General features: G+C 42.0%; 1 protein-coding gene across 1 annotated transcript in view; it reads right to left on the bottom strand.

Moving 5' to 3' along the window:
- The window catches only part of LOC135500409 (ankyrin repeat domain-containing protein 50-like), a 745855-nt gene that overhangs the window by 134524 nt on the left and 593475 nt on the right, over positions 1 to 17856 (bottom strand). The window contains exon 16 of the mRNA XM_064791866.1: positions 3400 to 3498. Within this exon, the coding sequence (XP_064647936.1) occupies positions 3400 to 3498 (99 nt within the window). The remainder of the gene's footprint in view (positions 1 to 3399; positions 3499 to 17856) is intronic.

Genomic DNA, 17856 nt, shown 5'->3' with positions numbered 1-17856 from the left:
AGGACATAGGGGTATGGCAAGACGATTTCCTGCAACAACTCTATTCAATACATGAGAAATGTGACCTGTGCAAAGTGTATGCTCGAACGCCGTCGCGGCCCTTGGTCGCAATGCCTATGGCCCATGACTTCAATGAGGAAGTATCTATGGACATGAAAAAGTGGAAGCATCGTTGCATTCTCTATCTAGTTGACATGTGGTCCCGGATGACTATCGCGGTGTTCATTGATAGAAAAACACCAAATGAGGTCATAGACAAAATCATGTTGCACTTAGGTGCTGGTTACGGTGTAATGCGAGGATAACTATATGATAACGGTGCCGAATTCAGCGCCGACGAAATCCGGGAAGTTGCGAGTGTGTTGAACATCCAAGTGTGCACGACGTCGGCGGACAGTCCTTTTCAGAACGGTCTCTGCGAACGTATCCATGGTGTGACTGACAATATATTACTCAAACTGACTGAACAGTACCCCGATACGCCTGTAGAAGTTCTCTTGAGCTGGGCGAATATGGCTCGCAATTCTCTTCAGATGTGGCATGGGTATAGTAGCTATCAGCTAGTTTTCGGCAAAAACCCGAACTTGCCGAATGTGATGTCAAAACAACTTCCTGCGTTGCAGGGTACTACAACTAGTGAGGTTCTTGCGAAGCACCTTAACGCTCATCATGCTAGCAGGCAGGCTTTCATCGAGTCTGAAGCCGAACAAAAGAATTCGCCGTGCTCTGCGAAACAAAATCCGCGCATTTGAGCAGGTGTTTCGCAATGGAGATCGTGTGTTCTACAAAAGAGAAGGTCAGGAACGATGGCTAGGACCAGAGAAGGTTGTACTCCAGGACGGCCGTGTAGTGTTTGTGCGACACTGTTGTACTTTTGTTAGGGTTAGTGAAAGCTTCAAGCGATCCAGGATGCGATTTTGGTAGTCCAAGGGAGTTAATAGGAAACTCCACGGGTAATCAAGGGAGTCGGAGAGTGTCAACAGAACACACCTCTGGTGAAACCGCATGTGCGAAACCTACACCGGTGGTTTCGGAGAACATTGACGTAGACAATACCGTGCAGAACGCTCCAATGAGCGAGCAAAGTTTGCACGTGCATGTTAAATCTAATCTGAAAAAGGACTCGAGGATACAATATAAGATAAAACCTGAGAATGACTGGACAATGGCTACGGTAAAAAGTAGGGCTGGTAAGGTCTGTGGACTATACAGTGACCGGTACAATGTGCGCGAGGATAACAGTGAGATTGATTCCAGCATTGACCTGAGGCATGTGTACACTTGGGACAAACTGGACAACATTGAGAATGTGAATGCGGTTGTGATCCCAAGGGCAAAGCATAATGATGAATCTTGTGTTCCAGCCAAAAAGGAAGAATTTCAAGAGTTGAGAGATTTTCAGACATATGAGGAAGTCAATAATGTTGGGCAACCTAGAGTCTCTACCAGATGGGTGTTAACTGAAAAAGCCGGCAAAGTCAAGGCCAGACTGGTTGCCAGGGGCTTTGAGGAAGACGAATGCGTACAAAAAGACTCCCCAACCGTCTGCAAGTCATCAGTGAGAGTAATTCTTGCCGTTGCCGCAAGTAACCAATGGGCTGTTAAAACGACCGACATCAAATCTGCGTTCTTCAAGGCAAGGCTTTGGATAGGGAAGTGTTTCCAGAGCCCCCACAAGAAGCTCATGCGGAAGGGAAAATTTGGCGGCTCAAGCACTGTCTGTACGGGTTTAACGATGCTGCTCGGCAATTTTATCATAGCGTCAGGGATACTCTTCTGGGGATCGGATGCCAGCAGTCAGTGCATGACCCTGCCATATTTACCCTGGTGAAAGATGGGCGGCTACTAGGTGTAATAGGGGGTCACATTGATGACTTCATCCATGCTGGTTGCCTTGAATTTGACACGTTGGTGATGGACAAATTGCGTGAGCGCTTCCTGGCGGGTCGTATTGAAGTTACAGCATTTATTTATGTTGGGTTCAAATTGGTTCAATCAGAAGATGGAATTCTGTTGGATCAGAGCGAGTACACTGAAAGTGTTGATCTGATCGAACTTGCTGCTGAAAGACAGTGTAGAAAACAAGATGAGTTGACTAGCAAGGAGAAAACAATGTACAGAAGTGTTGTAGGTCGCCTAAATTGGGCTGTTCAGGGCACTAGGCCTGATCTTGCATCGAGATGATTGATCTCAGCACAAAATTTAACAAGGCTTAGGTGGTTGACATTATTGCAGTTAAATAAGGCTGTGAAAAAGTTAGAATCAGAAAGATCTGAGCTGTGGTTCCCTGCGTTGGGGGATCAAAGAGAATGGAGGATTGTTGTGTTCTCGGATGCAGCTTTGGATAACCTTAGTGACGGCATCAGCAGCACGGGGGCGCATATTGTTTTTCTGGTGGGAAAGGACGGAAAATGCTGTCCACTAAACTGGTCTGCTAATAAAATCAAAAGGGTGGTTAGATCTGCAATTGCTGCTGAGGCACTGAGTTTGCTAGAGGCGTGCGAGGACGCTATGTATCTCAGAGATCAGTTGCAGTGTATTTTTGGACACAGCTTAGAATGCGAATTGATTGTAGTTGTTGACAACAAGAGTGTAGTTGAGTCGTTGGGATCAACAAAATTGGTTAATGATAAGCGTTTGCGCCTGGATATAAGTGCCATTCAGCAGTGCATCGAACGAAAGGACATAAACACTGTGAGGTGGCTCCCAGGAGATTGCCAGGTTGCAAACTGCATGACGAAGAAAGGCGCATCCGCTGATAAGTTGTTGCATGTATTGAGAACAGGAAAACTTAAAGACTACTGAGATAGACAAGGTGTCAGTGAAGATTAAAGTGTGTAATAGACAATGCTTTGAAGTGCTGTGTGATTCATTTTAGGTTACGTGTTTTAGAAGTTTGCTGTTTTGAAATTTTAGCCTGCTTCACTTTCTTTTGTCAGTTCATTTAGTGATTATTTGTGCTCAGGTTAATATTTGCTTACTTAAAAAGAAGGAAATAATTTTTTTTTCTCGATCAATGTGAATGTTTAATGTATGCTTCCTGATGTGACGTCAGGGAGACTGGTGTTGAAAAGAATATATGTGTTATGTCGTATTTGCGTCGTCATGTACTTTTATCAGCGAATTATCAAATGCTACGAAGTCGAAAATACCTCACGTAGCGCGAGTAGCGACGACTTACGAAATCGATTGAAGTTACGAGTGCTTCGTGAATATGACGCAACTCACTAAGAATCACATAGTAATACGTAAACGCTTACTAAGCTCTATTAAGAAGGTGTGGATGATTTCAAGCGATTCAAACTAATGATCTAATTCAACAATAATATCAAATCCTTTGCTATCTAATTAATTATTTAGAAAGCTAAGTTAAGATAAATGGAACTTTCGGTGTGTTACCTTCTTCGCTTTGTCAACCTCTGCGCCACCTTTCAATAGAGCATCTACAACATCAGGCTGACCGTTTTCGGTGGCGATCGTAAGCGCCGTCGAGCCGTCCTGAAACAAGACAGATATACTGTCGATAACCAAAATATAGAAATACAATAAATAGATATACCCGGTAACCTAATATCCCGTGAGAGAGAACATGGTGCTCTTCCTTTACAGTGGTTGCCAAATCCAAGTCAATGCCCCCATTGTTACACCCAGCCCAATTTGGCTTGCTCATCGAACTTGGGAGGCATGATGCAGCGATGATTTATCCAAGATTGACCAAGAGTCCCAGTTATTAAATAGGGACATGTCAGCAATATTCGTTCTCTCTCGCAGGACTTTAGGATATATATGTTGATTCCTCCTAACAAAAGATATGTGGGGTTACAGATTACGAAAGATTAATAACTAACAGTCAGGTGAAATATAGAAAATAACCATAAAGAAACAAACAACAAAAAACAAACCAAAACAAAACACAGACACAGATGCACCCGCCAGAGCAATGATCAATATAAGTCTACAGTGTGCAGTTCATGCATGTAATCACTCCGACGAGTGATAGATAGAGCTCAGGAACTGGCCTCTGTCAAAAGTTAGTTGACCCAGCATTCAATTGCCGACTTTAGGAATAAAATATGGATGTCGAAGTCCACCTCCAGCTGTTTCCCGAGCATTGCCTCGGTGATCTGGCTATTTTCCATGTTCCACAGTGTGGCGCAAAGTTCGACTGGTAGGCCTAATGCGTTGAAAACGGTATCCCAGAATTTAAGCCGGTTCTCTAGCAGAATAGCCTGAGCAGCCACAAAACAGGTGTACCGCTGGGTCAGAATATGCAATTGTTGCACACGGTTTCAGAAACCTTAACAATGTCAGAGTCTTTCAAATTAAGAGTCAGGTCACGGTAAGTTTCCTTTGATACCACACTTCTCTCTGGCAATTTACTGGAAGCCATGATGAAGCCCTTTTAATTCAGCTGCAAACTGAGGTACACGTATGATCTATCGATTTACAAATACATACAATATGAATTATATTGATGAGAACGATCGAAAAAATTGAGCAGATGTGTTGATTAGCTGCCAATTGCCAAACATAAAAATAATCATACCATAATTTAGCAGTATGCACTCTGATCTCTTTGCAATTTGTTATAAAAATCCATAATTAGGTTATAATCAGAGGCAACATATACTGTAATTGTTTCTTATGAGGTGACTCAAAAATTGATGTACACATCATAAATGTTTGAAAGGTTTAAGCCACATTGCGTGTTCAACAATATTGGAACGGTATACCTCACACCACTTTGCGCTTATAGGTGTGCCAAAACAAGCGCATCGTTAGGAAAATGAACCGTCTTCTAATCTAAATAAACTAGAACCTGGGCTTCAAAATCGCAAAACTAACAAATATCCCATCAAATAACAGTTACATTAAAATTAGAAAAAAATTTAATAGACATGAAATGGGATTTTCAAACATATGAACATCTAACCACAAAAACGCGACGTTCAGCATTTTTTCATGTTTTTTATTCTCGTTTTTTACCGCGAACGCGAAATTAAACCTGCTATAAAACTAGTTGTAGTCGTTCAAAATTAATATGATATGATGAATATTGGATGACAACGAATGGAACCATGTGATACCCTTAGATGGTCCATTAGGCACCGACAACATACTGAACTGCTAACCACAAAAATATGTGATGATGTAGAGTAGAAAAACGCATTTCGAAAATTATTCTAAAACCAGTGCCATCACTTCTCCTCAATCATATCGTTTTTCATATAAATGTTTTGACACTATATCTAAATAGTTTTATAAAGGTCAGTGACTTTGAAGCGGGCGTTTGCTTTAAAACGGGGTGTTTGTAACGGCCATGTTCAGCTGATCGAAGAGCTTTACAAAGGCCAGCTGTGCCGAATTGGCTTGGGTGTACCACGAGACCTGAGAGAGCTATGTCCAAACGCGCGTCTTCCGAAACCGGCGGGGGCTTTGATGTTGAAGCCGGTCCCTAGTTGCCTGACTTTTTATTTGAAAGACTCTGACTATATCAAGGAAAAAGGAGTAGAGTTTTGAGCGCCTTTCAATGTTGTGTCGGGTGGTTTCCTGCAGAACAGAAGCTGTTGAATCACATCCACTTTTCTTTTGGTCGGTACGCCCTCTGTTGCGGGCTCGGAAATACTTAGTTCGTTCCATCGGCATTAGTCTCTCATAAAGTTTTTATAAGACCGGAAGAAGTGTCACCGGACAGTTGCTACACGGCGCAGACCCTTCTTTCGCTTTTCCCTTGGATATCGATCGTATCTATTCCTTTCTTGGCGTCATTGGAATCGGAATCGGAATTAAGAAAGGTATTGCACACATTCGTTAATGTCACATGAAACTGGTGTACACCGTATTTCAAGTGTTCATCAGTAAGTAATTAAGTCGTGCCCCCAGCCTTTGCCATGTTTAAGCTCACGGATACAGCGATTTAGTTATTTTAATGCCAACGGGTGGTCAAGGCCATCCACCAAAACGTTTTAAGATTTTCCCTCCAAAGCGTTTACCGAGCTATCAACTTCCCGTCTGAATGTCTCATCTTATTTTGCATTACACTCAGTAGAGTAGAGATCAGCGAGGAAGCTTGCCCAATTGTTGGCTACGTTTTTTGAATTGTTAAGTGTTTTACACTTGAACCGCATCGGTGGTTGGGGTCTGTTTGTCGTTTGCAGACGACAGTTTTGCATTTTCCGAAATCTATTCTGATCTACCTCGACCAAAACACTAATTCTTTGTAGAAATTTTCTTCCATTTCGGCATTCTGATTTCTTAGCTCAGCTCGAAACTCGCGTTTCGCGCACTTGTGATGCTGTAGTTCATTTGATTATGGGGATCTAGGCTTTCCAGCCAACATCCAGAGCCGGCGAAGATTTTTCATCTTGCGGTGTAGAGGCGATAGTGTTTCTTTCCATTTCGGTTTGCATCTCTTTCGCGCACTGCTTTTAGGGATCGTAAGCTCAGAGGCAGTCGTTAACGCGTTAACGATTATTATAGCGCATCCACCTCCGACGGTGAATAAGGCCAGATTCTCTCAAATAGAGAGACGGGTCACAGCAAGTTGCCTTTGAACACACACCTCTCTCGGGTAATTGACTAGTGAAGCCCATTCTAATTCAGCTTCAAACTGAGCTGAAGTGCAAAGCAATAATTGATAACGACTAATTCAACGAAAGTTAATGCTCTGTACATGCGGTATACAGTAGATACGATTATTCGGATAACAGATACATACATACCATATGAATTGTTGACTTGTATTGTTGGGAACGATCTAACAATTTAGGCAGATGTGTTAGTAAATTTTGATTCGCCGCTAATTGCAGTCAAGCTGTACTCACTCACTGATAAGTTTGCAATTTGTCATAAAAATCCATAATAAAGGTGGTAATCAACGGTAAACTTGTGGTAGGCACGTACTGTTGCATCTGATGAGATGACTAAAATGTATACATTATAAATTGAGCCCCTCAGAACAATAGTTGTCTAACTCCACTATTGGTAGTGAAAAAACGCCTGACAAATTCTAGAGGTCGTAAAAAATCATCTGACCATGATTATCATCCTCATTGGCACAATTTGAAATCTTGGAACTTCCTTTGTCTTGGCCAAAAACTCCATTTTGATTTGCATAACCGTATTAAAAATTTTGATCGATTTTTTTCCTACAATTTGTAAATTTTGTGAGTTAGACCACTCTTGCACTGACCACTTCGGCATATGAACTATGAATTAAGTGGGACCAAGTCATGTAATTTATCATAAAAACAACGTTAATTAACCAAAGTAAACCAGTTTAGAAAGAGAAAAGGTAGATAAAAACATTGCACTGTCTACGGATACGGGACCCGTATTCTTGTATTAAAAAGAAATTCATAGACCAGTCTTGCACTGATAGTTTGGCTCAAATAGAAAGAAAATAAGTGGTGCTATCTATATTTCCTAAGTGGAACTAAATTCAATGTAGACCAATATTGCACAAAGAGATTTCACACTCGGGATTTCTGCTATTGGCCTTAATGTTTGTCAAAACAAACTCATCGATGGGAAAATGAACCGTTTTCTAATCTCTATTACCAAGAAACTGGGCTTCAAAACCACAAAACTATCATATATCCCATGAGATAACAATTACACGAAGTTAGAAAAATTTGGATAAAATAAAAATGTGAGACACAAACGACAAGAGACATTTTGTATTTTTTCATACGTTTTTCGTTTTTTACCCCAAACGCGAAATTAAATTTGCTAAAAAACTCGTTGTAATCGGTCAAAATTGATCAAATAAGAATATTCCATCAGATGACAACAACTGGAACCATATGCAACCCTTAGATGGTCAATTAACTGCCAACCACAAAAATATGTATTGAAGTGGAGTAGAAAAACTCATTTCGAAAATTATTCTCAAATCGGTGCCGTGCACTACTTCTCAAAACTGCCGAAGGGTAAAAGATAAAACATATCGCTTTTCATATCAATGTTGTATCTGACACTGTATCTAAATAGTTTTATAGAAATCAGTGAATTTGAAGTTGGCGTTTGCTCTAAAACGGAGTATTTTCAATGGCTATGTTCAGTTGATCGAAGAAATTCCAGTTAATGTGTGGAATTGGCTTGGGTCCTAGGGTGACCCAAGAGAGCGCTGTTGCAAAGCGCGTCTTTCGGAACGGGCGGTGGCTTTGATGTTGAAACCAGACCCTCATATGGCCGAGCTGGGTCAATTATCGGAAGCCTCTTATCCACCTCACATATCTGCACCCGCACCTTACCCAAAGGAAGCGTTTATTCCTGTAGTCGACAATATCGGCGGCGGTAGAATTTAAATTATTTCCATACGTGGGTCGATTACTGCACACAAGGGTAAATGATCGGACGTATTGAAACAGGAATTTTGCAATCAAGGTTGCTCCAAAAGTGCGGCACTGACTAGTATAAATTATGGTCTTGAGGGTTTTGTGCGATCCTTCCAACGGATCAAAGAGTAAACGGGTGCTGTACATAAAACACTCACCGGAACTGAGTAAATTCCTGAGTTCCTCAATAATGAAGACATGGCACGTGTGCCACGATTGGATTTATAGACCCTCTATTTTCACGTTGAGATCCCCCATTAAAATTACTTCGCCTTGAAGCGCGTAGTATTCGTATAAATGAAGTTGCGTGAGATAATCAATATATTATAAAAAGAGTTCATCAGGGTGATTTTAGCTGGGAAGATAGACCATGATGAGGATTAGCACCCTGCACCCTGCATCCGATTGCTTTATCACTTTCTAGATAGAGATCTTTTATAAAATGCGTCCAACGCTTGTGCCTGAGGAAGGCCACACCAACTTTTCTTCTGAGCAGGCTATCACTTACAAACAAATCCTGTTTATAGATTCTAAGAATTGCGTCAAGTCAGGAAATAGCTAGTGCTCAGAAATGCCCAGGATATCCAGCTTGCAGGAATTTGATAACACTTCGGCGTACAGGGAACCATACATTATTCCACAAGCATCCCAGCATACTTGGGATAAACGGTAGTTTTGAAGGCTGTCGATTGGCGAAGATCCAAGCTAACATATACCGGTATATACTACTAGTCAATCCACTCCCGACAGAACACGTCAGTTGGCCAGAATTCCTCTTCAAGCCTCTGCGTAGGCTATCACCTTAGTCGTATTTGTGTTTTTTACTCTGCTAGTGAGGAGCTTCACTCTCAGTGCAGTGACCTCCCATGACATTAGATAGTCTATGATTGAATCCGGTATCGAACCATCCTGACACAACCAGTGGTTTTAAATATACTCCACCTCTCGATATGTTCTTGTATACGAGGTAAGAGTATCAAAAACCTCTATCTCAGGATGGAGTCGAACCTAGTGTCAGGAATTATGCCTGTCCTGAACCTAGGTCAAGGGTGATGTTATTGCAGCCGGAGCCAATAAATCAACCGTGGTTGCCTGAGCAAATCCTTTGCGATAAACCTAAGTACTTGGAGTCAATCTCCGCGTTTCCTGTTATCTGTAATCTCATAATTACGGCACATGCGTATGCTTTGATCAATAGTTTGTAGTAATGAAGGCAGTTGTTAAAAAGATATCAGAGTCACGCCATATATTTCAGTCAGCAGCTCCCAAGAAAAGTAGAAAACCTGAAGTGCGGAGTTTTCTAAATGGTTCCGTGCCCAGGATCTGGGAAATTCACCGGTTAAAATACAACGCAATTTACATTTACCACTAGTGATTTCAAAATAGATAAAATCGATCAACTCGGGAAAACTAGAGACTTTTTGCAAGATGCCTTTAAAGCAGGGTTCGACCAGGCAATTGCCATCATTGAAAAGGATATACCAAAAAAATCGAATTATTCAAAGTCGAAGCTTGTTCAACAGAACTCAACGAAACATTTGGCAAGTTTCAAAGTTTAAACGCGGAATTAGGAAAGCTAGTTACGAAATAGAAGGACGATGAACTAACCAAGGAAGAAGTCTTTAGAACAGAACAGAGGAATATAGACAATCGAACCAAAGTAGTGCACGTAAGCAAGTTTGCGGAATTACACTGTCACAGAAAACGGTCATAAAATCTGCGTCAGTACCCAAAACAGCGCAACTGCCAAAGTTGAAACTACCGACATTCGATGGGACTTGCACATCATTGAAATCTTTTAGGGCCACTATTGAAGCGGCATGTTCTCCGGGCAAACTACACAAGAAATACAATTACATCAAGGGGCAGTTAACGGGCACAGCAACATACGCCGTTGCTGGTCTTCAACTTGAAAGTTCTGGTAAAAATCCTGAAAGAACGCTTCGGACAACACCGAAAAATCATTCGATCACATGTGAATAACCTCTTGGAAATGCCAGGTCCAGCAGGACATAATAATGCTCTCCGGGCATTCCACAACCGAGTAATGATGAGACATACGGTCCCTTGAAAACCTCAACGTTGATGTCTACCAATGCGCTCCCTTTATCGTACCAACAATTGCAAAGAAACTACCAAAATTCTGCCGGGAAAAGATGGGAACTTCGGGACAACAGGATGCCTTTGACTTCAAGCGATTCATTAATTCATTGACAGAACAGCTTGAGAACGTCGGAGAAAAGTATGCAAATTCGAAATACAAGCCAGAACGGAAATGGAGTTTCAGTGGATTCATTTGTAAGTGTTCCCGCCAGACCTAAGAAGTGTCAGTTCTGTAACTCCGGTCATTCTTGTTTTGAGTGTACACTATCGCCAGCTGACTGATACAGTGCCGTTTTCAACAAACGTCTTTGCAATAACTGCCTCAGAACCTCTCACATCGCCAAGGAATGCAGCAACCAGAGCAAATGTCACACTTGGGGTAAGAAATCCCACTGCAGTTTTCACGCATCTTTTAAACAGAAGTATGGAAATCCAAGTTACACAGTAATGTGCGCCATATCTCAAAAGTATTTGGACGTACAGAAAATCAGAATCAAAGATCACACGGAATCTAAAACAACAAACATGAACTCTAAAAAATGCGCTGACAACAGGCCTTCCTCACTTCTGTTGGAAACCGGATATGTTACCTTGCAGAATAAGGCGATCGAAATTAAAGTAGGAGTGTTGATTGAGAGAGATAATATATATTCATACAAGTAGTAGGTATAATGTCCCTTTCAACGCCCAAAATCCGAGGCCCAAAGTCCGAGGGTCCCGGGGCGTTGAAAGGTGCATCATTCGACGCCCGCGACAAATGCCCTCCCGTGATATTGTGCTTGAAGAATTTTTTCCACGCTTCGTGTAAGCGCTCAAAAATTCGGCGCTATCCGTCCGCGCTGTCCACGGGAGTGCATTCGTCGCGTAGCAGAGTACAAGCAGCCCGATGCCGCAACGAGCACAGATTAATGTGCACTCTTATTCGCGCTCCTCCTGAGGTTTTACCGGCTGCTGTCACAAGCCGAGCGGAGCGAAGAGTGTGGATCAATTAGGGTCTCCACCATCGGGAAAGTCTGTTCGGGGCAAATAGCCTACTGAAGCATTCTGTTGCTATAACTGGGATGTTATCAGTGTCTAGGCAATCCTTGTCATCGACTATGCATAGAGACTGCTCATCCTAGCTAAAATTATGACGCGAATTGCCTCGAGTCGTCGCTACATTCTAGGGGTCCCGTCTCCTCAATGTCCGTTTAGCTCCCAAGCAACGAGGTCTGTCCTCTTCGTCTCGCATGGTGGCCGGGTTTGTACAGCGCGGGAAGAGGAGGACAGGACAACTCTCTTGCGCCACCCTTTTCCTGATGGAAGGGTGGATATTTTGACACGCACATGAAGAAAGGACAACTCATATACGACGTATTTGTGATATGGAAAAACATTTTTATTTCTGTTGTCTTTTCACATCGTTTTGTTAGATTTTTCTTCATGCATAACATTTTTATATGCTTAAAGACCCAGGCGAAGAGTATAGCCAGGGAGTGCAAAAGGAACCCTAAAGCGTTCTGGGGTTACTACAAGGACAAAACCAATAAGTTCCAATAGATCCCAACTCTGAAGGACGAAGCTGGGGAAAAAGTAGAAGATGACCAAGGAAAGACGGAACAAGTTCTTCGCCAGTGTATTTACTGTGGAAGACACCAGCCAAGTCCCATCGATACCAGTACGGCCAGTAAACGTTCAAATGACCCGGGAGTCAGCAACCCCAGAGCAAGTCCACAAGAAACTGCAGCTATTAAACACTTCAAAAGCCCAGGGGCCAGATGGGATACACCCAAGGCTGCTACACGAACTGCGTGACGAACTGACTACGCCTTTAACATTACTTTTCAATTTAGTTTAGAAAGTATGATTGTTCCTAAGGATTGGAAGGAGGCTCAAATTACACCAATATTCAAAAAAGGAGATAAAAACAGTACAACAAACTACAGGCCTGTAAGTTTAACCTCAGTGATATGCAAAATATTGGAAAGTATAGTGAGGGATCAAATGATGGACCCTCTAACTATCAACTCTTTGATTTGCGAACAACAGCATGGCTTAGACGTAAGAAGGGTTGTAACACCAATTGGCTGGAGTCAATGAAGCACTGGCTCAACCGACTTGAGGATGGGGACTCGGTTGACATTTTCTTCCTAGATTATGCTAAAGTGTTTGATAGAGTGGCACATCAACGGCTGCTGTCCAAACTTGAGAGTTACGGCTTCTCGGCGAACACGATTGGCTGGATCAAGAGTTTCTTAGAGGAGAGAACGCAGAGGGTAATACTAGCAGCATGTACGTCCTCATCGAGACCAGTACTGAGTGGTGTCCCTCAAGGGAGTGTGATAGGACCACTTCTTTTCGTGATATACGTAAATGACCTCCCGAACGAAGTGGCAAATGAATTACAAATGTTTGCAGATGATGCAACGGCGTATAGGGTCGCAATTTCAGTAGAAACGGAGGCGGTATGCCAAGCAGACTTGGGATCATTGGAAAAGTGGTCAGGGATATGGCAGATGAGTTACAATCTGGACAAGTGTAAACATATGAGATTGGGTAACAGGCCTCTACAACGTCAGTATCACTTAAGGAACCCGGATGGCTCACCACATTACCTAGAATCGGTCCAGATGGAGAAGAAGCTAGGAATAATTATAGACTCGAATCTGTCATTTGAACAACATATTGATAAAATCGTAAAGACTGCAAACGCAGCACTTGGAACTATGAAAAGGACGTTCAGCTACATGAATCACAGTATTTTCACCCTCCAATATAAAGCGCTTGTAAGAACTCATCTGGAGTATGGACAGGAAGTATGGAGCCCGGTGAAGAAAGGCTGTATAGACAAACTAGAAAAGGTCCAGCGTAGGGCAACGAAGCTTGTTAGAAACCTAAAAAACTTGCCTTATAAAGAACGATTAAGACGCCTCAAGTTGCCGAGTCTTCGACAAAGGAGATTGAGGGGCGACATGATTATCTTGTTCAAAATAACACATGGATACTTAGAGACGAGGCTCGAAATACCATACAGCACAAAAATAAACCTCCGGGGCCATCCGCTCAAGCTGGAGCCAACTCGTTTCATAACCAGGGCTAGGTCTCACTTCATCACAAACAGGTCGGTGTCAGAGTGGAATAAGCTGTCAGAAGAGGTAGTCATGGCGCCACCCATCGAATACTTCAAAAGCCGACTAGATAGCCACTGGGCAGCGAAGGACATATATTCGTACTGATGATGGAATGGTTGTTCTTAGTTCTAGCTATTATGTAATATGGAAACTGACTTAAATGTGTTGACGGTGTAAATATGTACATAAGTTTATTGGACACTTTACCCGCACTAGCATGCGTACTCCACCCAAAAAAGATATGTTTTACTTGAGACGACTAACAGGAGGCAAAGACCCAAGAGGGCCACGAAGCCGCTATTGATGATGATGTTGATGAGTACTGTACACGGCGATTTTTTTCTGTTAAAATAAAATCGTGTATTTTGACCAAGAGCTGCTACTAGTGAATAGGTGCTGAAGTGCACGTGTCTATACAGTATACTCAAATCCACTGTCAACAGGTGTCAATGTCTAGAGTAATTAAGCCGATAGCACAAAAGATGAGCATTGATTCAGGCAAAAGTCATTGAAGAAGTGTGGAATTTATGGTTGTTAGGTGTAATTATATACGTGGTAATTGCAAGGGGTATACACGGTATCAATTAACCCCTTTTTTATGGTTTCGTATGCTTGAGCTGCATAGGGCCTAGCTTGATGCACTGCATGAGGAGGCATGGCATCAATGACATGGAATTCTTGCTGAAAAGCAAGATATTTTCGCGGCAGAGTATATTCGCGAGCATGACCTTTTCGCAAAATTTAGAAAAATTACTGCACGCAAATTTTTTGTCGATCTATAGTATCTCGCGAGGTTGCCGGAACAACACCAATACGAACTTATAGCAAACAAAATGCCAAAACCGACATCATTGAAATAAATAACGTCATTCTCGTACACCAACATGAGAAACTGGAAACTGGCGATCATAGGAGAACTATATAGAGAAAAACTCTATCCCTTTCCGAAAAACTGTTGGGCTTTAAAAACCCCAAAGCTTAACGATGAGATAAGGACACAGATCACTTCTGTTGCCCGATCGCGTGATGTCCTCCTATTTCATATCCAGAAGGCAGTTAACAAAGCTGCTGCCGCAGTGGCTAGGCTAGCATCGCATATTCAATTCTCAAAGAGAACATTGACAAACAGAAAAAAGTCAAAATCGCTTCCGATGCTTTGGCTCTTCTTGGGTACGCAAACCAGGAGCTCTCAATAAAACGTAAGGAAGCAATAAAGCCAGGTCTCAGGGCAAAGTATCAAAGCCTTTGCCAAACAGGTATAATCCCTGTTACCAACAAATTATTTGGCGACGCCATCTCCAAGGCTATAAAAGAGGCCAAACACGTTGAGGAAGAGACGAAAAACTCATACTCTTTGTCAAAAAACTACTCGTGGAAGCCGCGGGGAAATAGTTTTTCCATCACGGCCACAACAGTTACCAATCCCGTCAATAATACCGTGGCAATTTCCAAGGCGGAAGGGGAAAGAAGCCCTACTCCCATAACAAGAAGAAACGGGAGGACGGAAAGTAAAGACAGTACGTTTACCAGATCAGGTAGGTCCTCAAAACACTTCTCAGCTTGATATTGACCATATAAGTACAACTTCCTTCAATGATGCAGAGCTCAGGTCTCGTTAGGGAGTTTTTCCGAAATGTACGCGATGATGACGTGCCCCATTAACAGGACGTAACATCTATTATAAAATGCGTTTCAAAAGTGAATGCATGAGGACAATCCATTTGTGTCGTATAGCACTGGAAACGCCCGATTCCCCTGATTCTGCAGGATGTTAAATTGGGCATTTTATTTCTTAAAATAAATCATAAGCGTCGCACTTGCTCCTAGCTCTGTTCACCATCCCGAATGGCAATTTTGCCAATTAGGCCGGATAATAACGAAAAAACCAAAATATTATACATTTTTTCCTGAATAATTCTTAGAGTGACCATTCTCCTATGAAAAACAGTTGCTTACGCTACACAAAAATCAAAAAAAATCGAGGGTCAACCATTGAACTTTTGAGATTGCACAAATCAGCGAAAAACCCACCAACTGGCACTGGACGGCATTTCAACACGGGGCCGACGCACATCCCAAGTTCAGTGTACACATATGTCGGCAACAACAGTATAAATGCGTAGTTTCTTGTTAGCCGCCTATTGAGTAGAGCTCTAGGTTTCAGAAACTAAAAAAAAAAAGTCTTTGCCAAAATAACTGCTAAATCAACACTGACATACCGAGAAATCAATGATTTTAGGAACTAGCGCTCATGAATAAAAAAAACCCACCCTAATGAGACCTTAAGGTAAGGTTGACATTACCCTGACAGCCTTTTTTTAACATATGATAAAATTGCAGCCTCCTACAAGTCTCCTGATACCCAACAACACTGGTTTCCTCAAAAGGAAAGGCTGGAACGACCATCTAGAAATATCATATGTACTATGACAATCTGCTCAAAGTGTGTCATACTTAGCATCCCATACGTGGAAATATATAGAACGCCTCAATTGTGCAAAATAATCACGTTCAGCTTCAATCACATACTGCAAATCATGCATATTCTTATTCGGAAAGAATCAAGCTATCATATAGAAGCATATTTGTTTAGTCCTTGGGCAAGGCAATTCATGCCTTGTGCCACCGCAGTGTTCACATTTTGCGGAAACTGCACTTAAAACAGGTACCCCTTTAAGCGCAACTGGTCTTTTTGCATTCGCGCTGCAAGCAAAACTGACCTTCGGAATGCCAAACAGATTGTATTTTCAGGTAGTCAAGGCATTTCTTTGTAATATGTGCAAAAAGTCGGACTGGATTCTCTTAGAGGACACCTCCGTTGTCATGAGATACCAAATTTGATGAAAAGGGCCGAGTTTCACCGCGGGCATACTGAAAATGCGTTGAAGAAAACGATGACGCACTGTTGTTTCAAACGGCGCTCTGTTCACCAATATTGCATATTTCATAAAGATTTCTGTTGGAAATTATTCAAATTATTCATAGCTACCTGGTTAAGTTGAAATTAATAGTTTCTGAGCTCACGAAAATGTCGTCATTACGTCTCAATGAGTTCATTGAGCAAACCGTTAGCAAAATCGGAGGCCGATATTCGCCATTTTGAAGCAGTTTGAATACGACATTACATGTATTTTGAAAACTGGAAGGAATCAACATCTGATCCTTTTCTCCTCAATATTGTCAAGGCTACCAGCTTGAGTTTGATGGAGATCCGCCTCGACAAACTAGGGTGCCATCCAAAATAAAATCTAACAGAGGTAACTGAGGCCACTAATGGTGGAATTATGTATCTTCTGGAGAAGAAAGTGATAATAGAATGCCACCAAAAGCCAATATAGCTTATTTCCCGAATTTTTCTGAGGCCAAAGATGGATGGAACATATATAATTATCCAAGCATTTGATTGATGCCCTTTTACTTAGGCAGGTTGAACGCTGAAGAAGAAGAAGAAGATGGATGCCCATTTTAAAATGGAGGGCATTAAGACCGTTGTAGATTTGATGACGCCTGGTTGCTATCAATGCACAATTGATATCAAAGATGCGAATTATTGTGTACCTAGACACAGAAATTCACAAAGATATTTAAAGTTTGAGATTATTTCAGTATACATGCTCCCCGAATGGGCTTGGCCCGTGTCCAAGGCTATGGAAAAACCTAATGAAACCGATTATGGCACGCATAAGGCAGCAAAGTATCACATCGGTCATATATGTTGACGATCTGCGGCTGAAGCAAGATATGACACTGGCATGTGCCAGAAGTGCAATGATGGCTACTACAATACTAGTTGACCATATGTTAATTCTCCATCCCATTAAGTCAAAATGGCCACCAAGGCAACAAAGGGAATTTATTGGATTCATATTTGACTCAATACTTATTGCGGTTTTCCTCACACCACAGAAAGTGGAAAGGTCGAAGCCATATGCTCAAGCCTACAGAGCCAAGGGAGGCCTACTATAAAATTACTTGCCGAGGTTATCGGTACTTTGGTGTCTTGCTTTCCCGGGGTGATGTATGGCCCATTTTATTACAGACAGTTGGAAGCTAATAAGATGCAGGCTCTCCAATTACAAACTGGCGACTATGACAAAAAGACTTGCTTGACAGATTGGGCCAAGGCAGAACTCAAATGGGAGACAAGACCACAATTGATTTTTTAAGCCTTTTAGCAGTTAAGTGCCAGTCCATGAGAGAACCATGCAATATCATGCAGAAGTGGCAAGATGGGGGGTCAACAGATTTGGTTGCAATTTTTACCATGGGCTACACTGGGGGAGGTATGAAGGCTGGTGGCTTCG

Source organism: Lineus longissimus, chromosome 16 (genome assembly GCF_910592395.1).
Source record: "Lineus longissimus chromosome 16, tnLinLong1.2, whole genome shotgun sequence".
NCBI classification, from domain to species: domain Eukaryota; kingdom Metazoa; phylum Nemertea; class Pilidiophora; order Heteronemertea; family Lineidae; genus Lineus; species Lineus longissimus.
The sequence above is the reverse complement of the archived record's forward strand: the minus strand, read 5'-3'. Positions and strand labels throughout refer to the sequence as shown.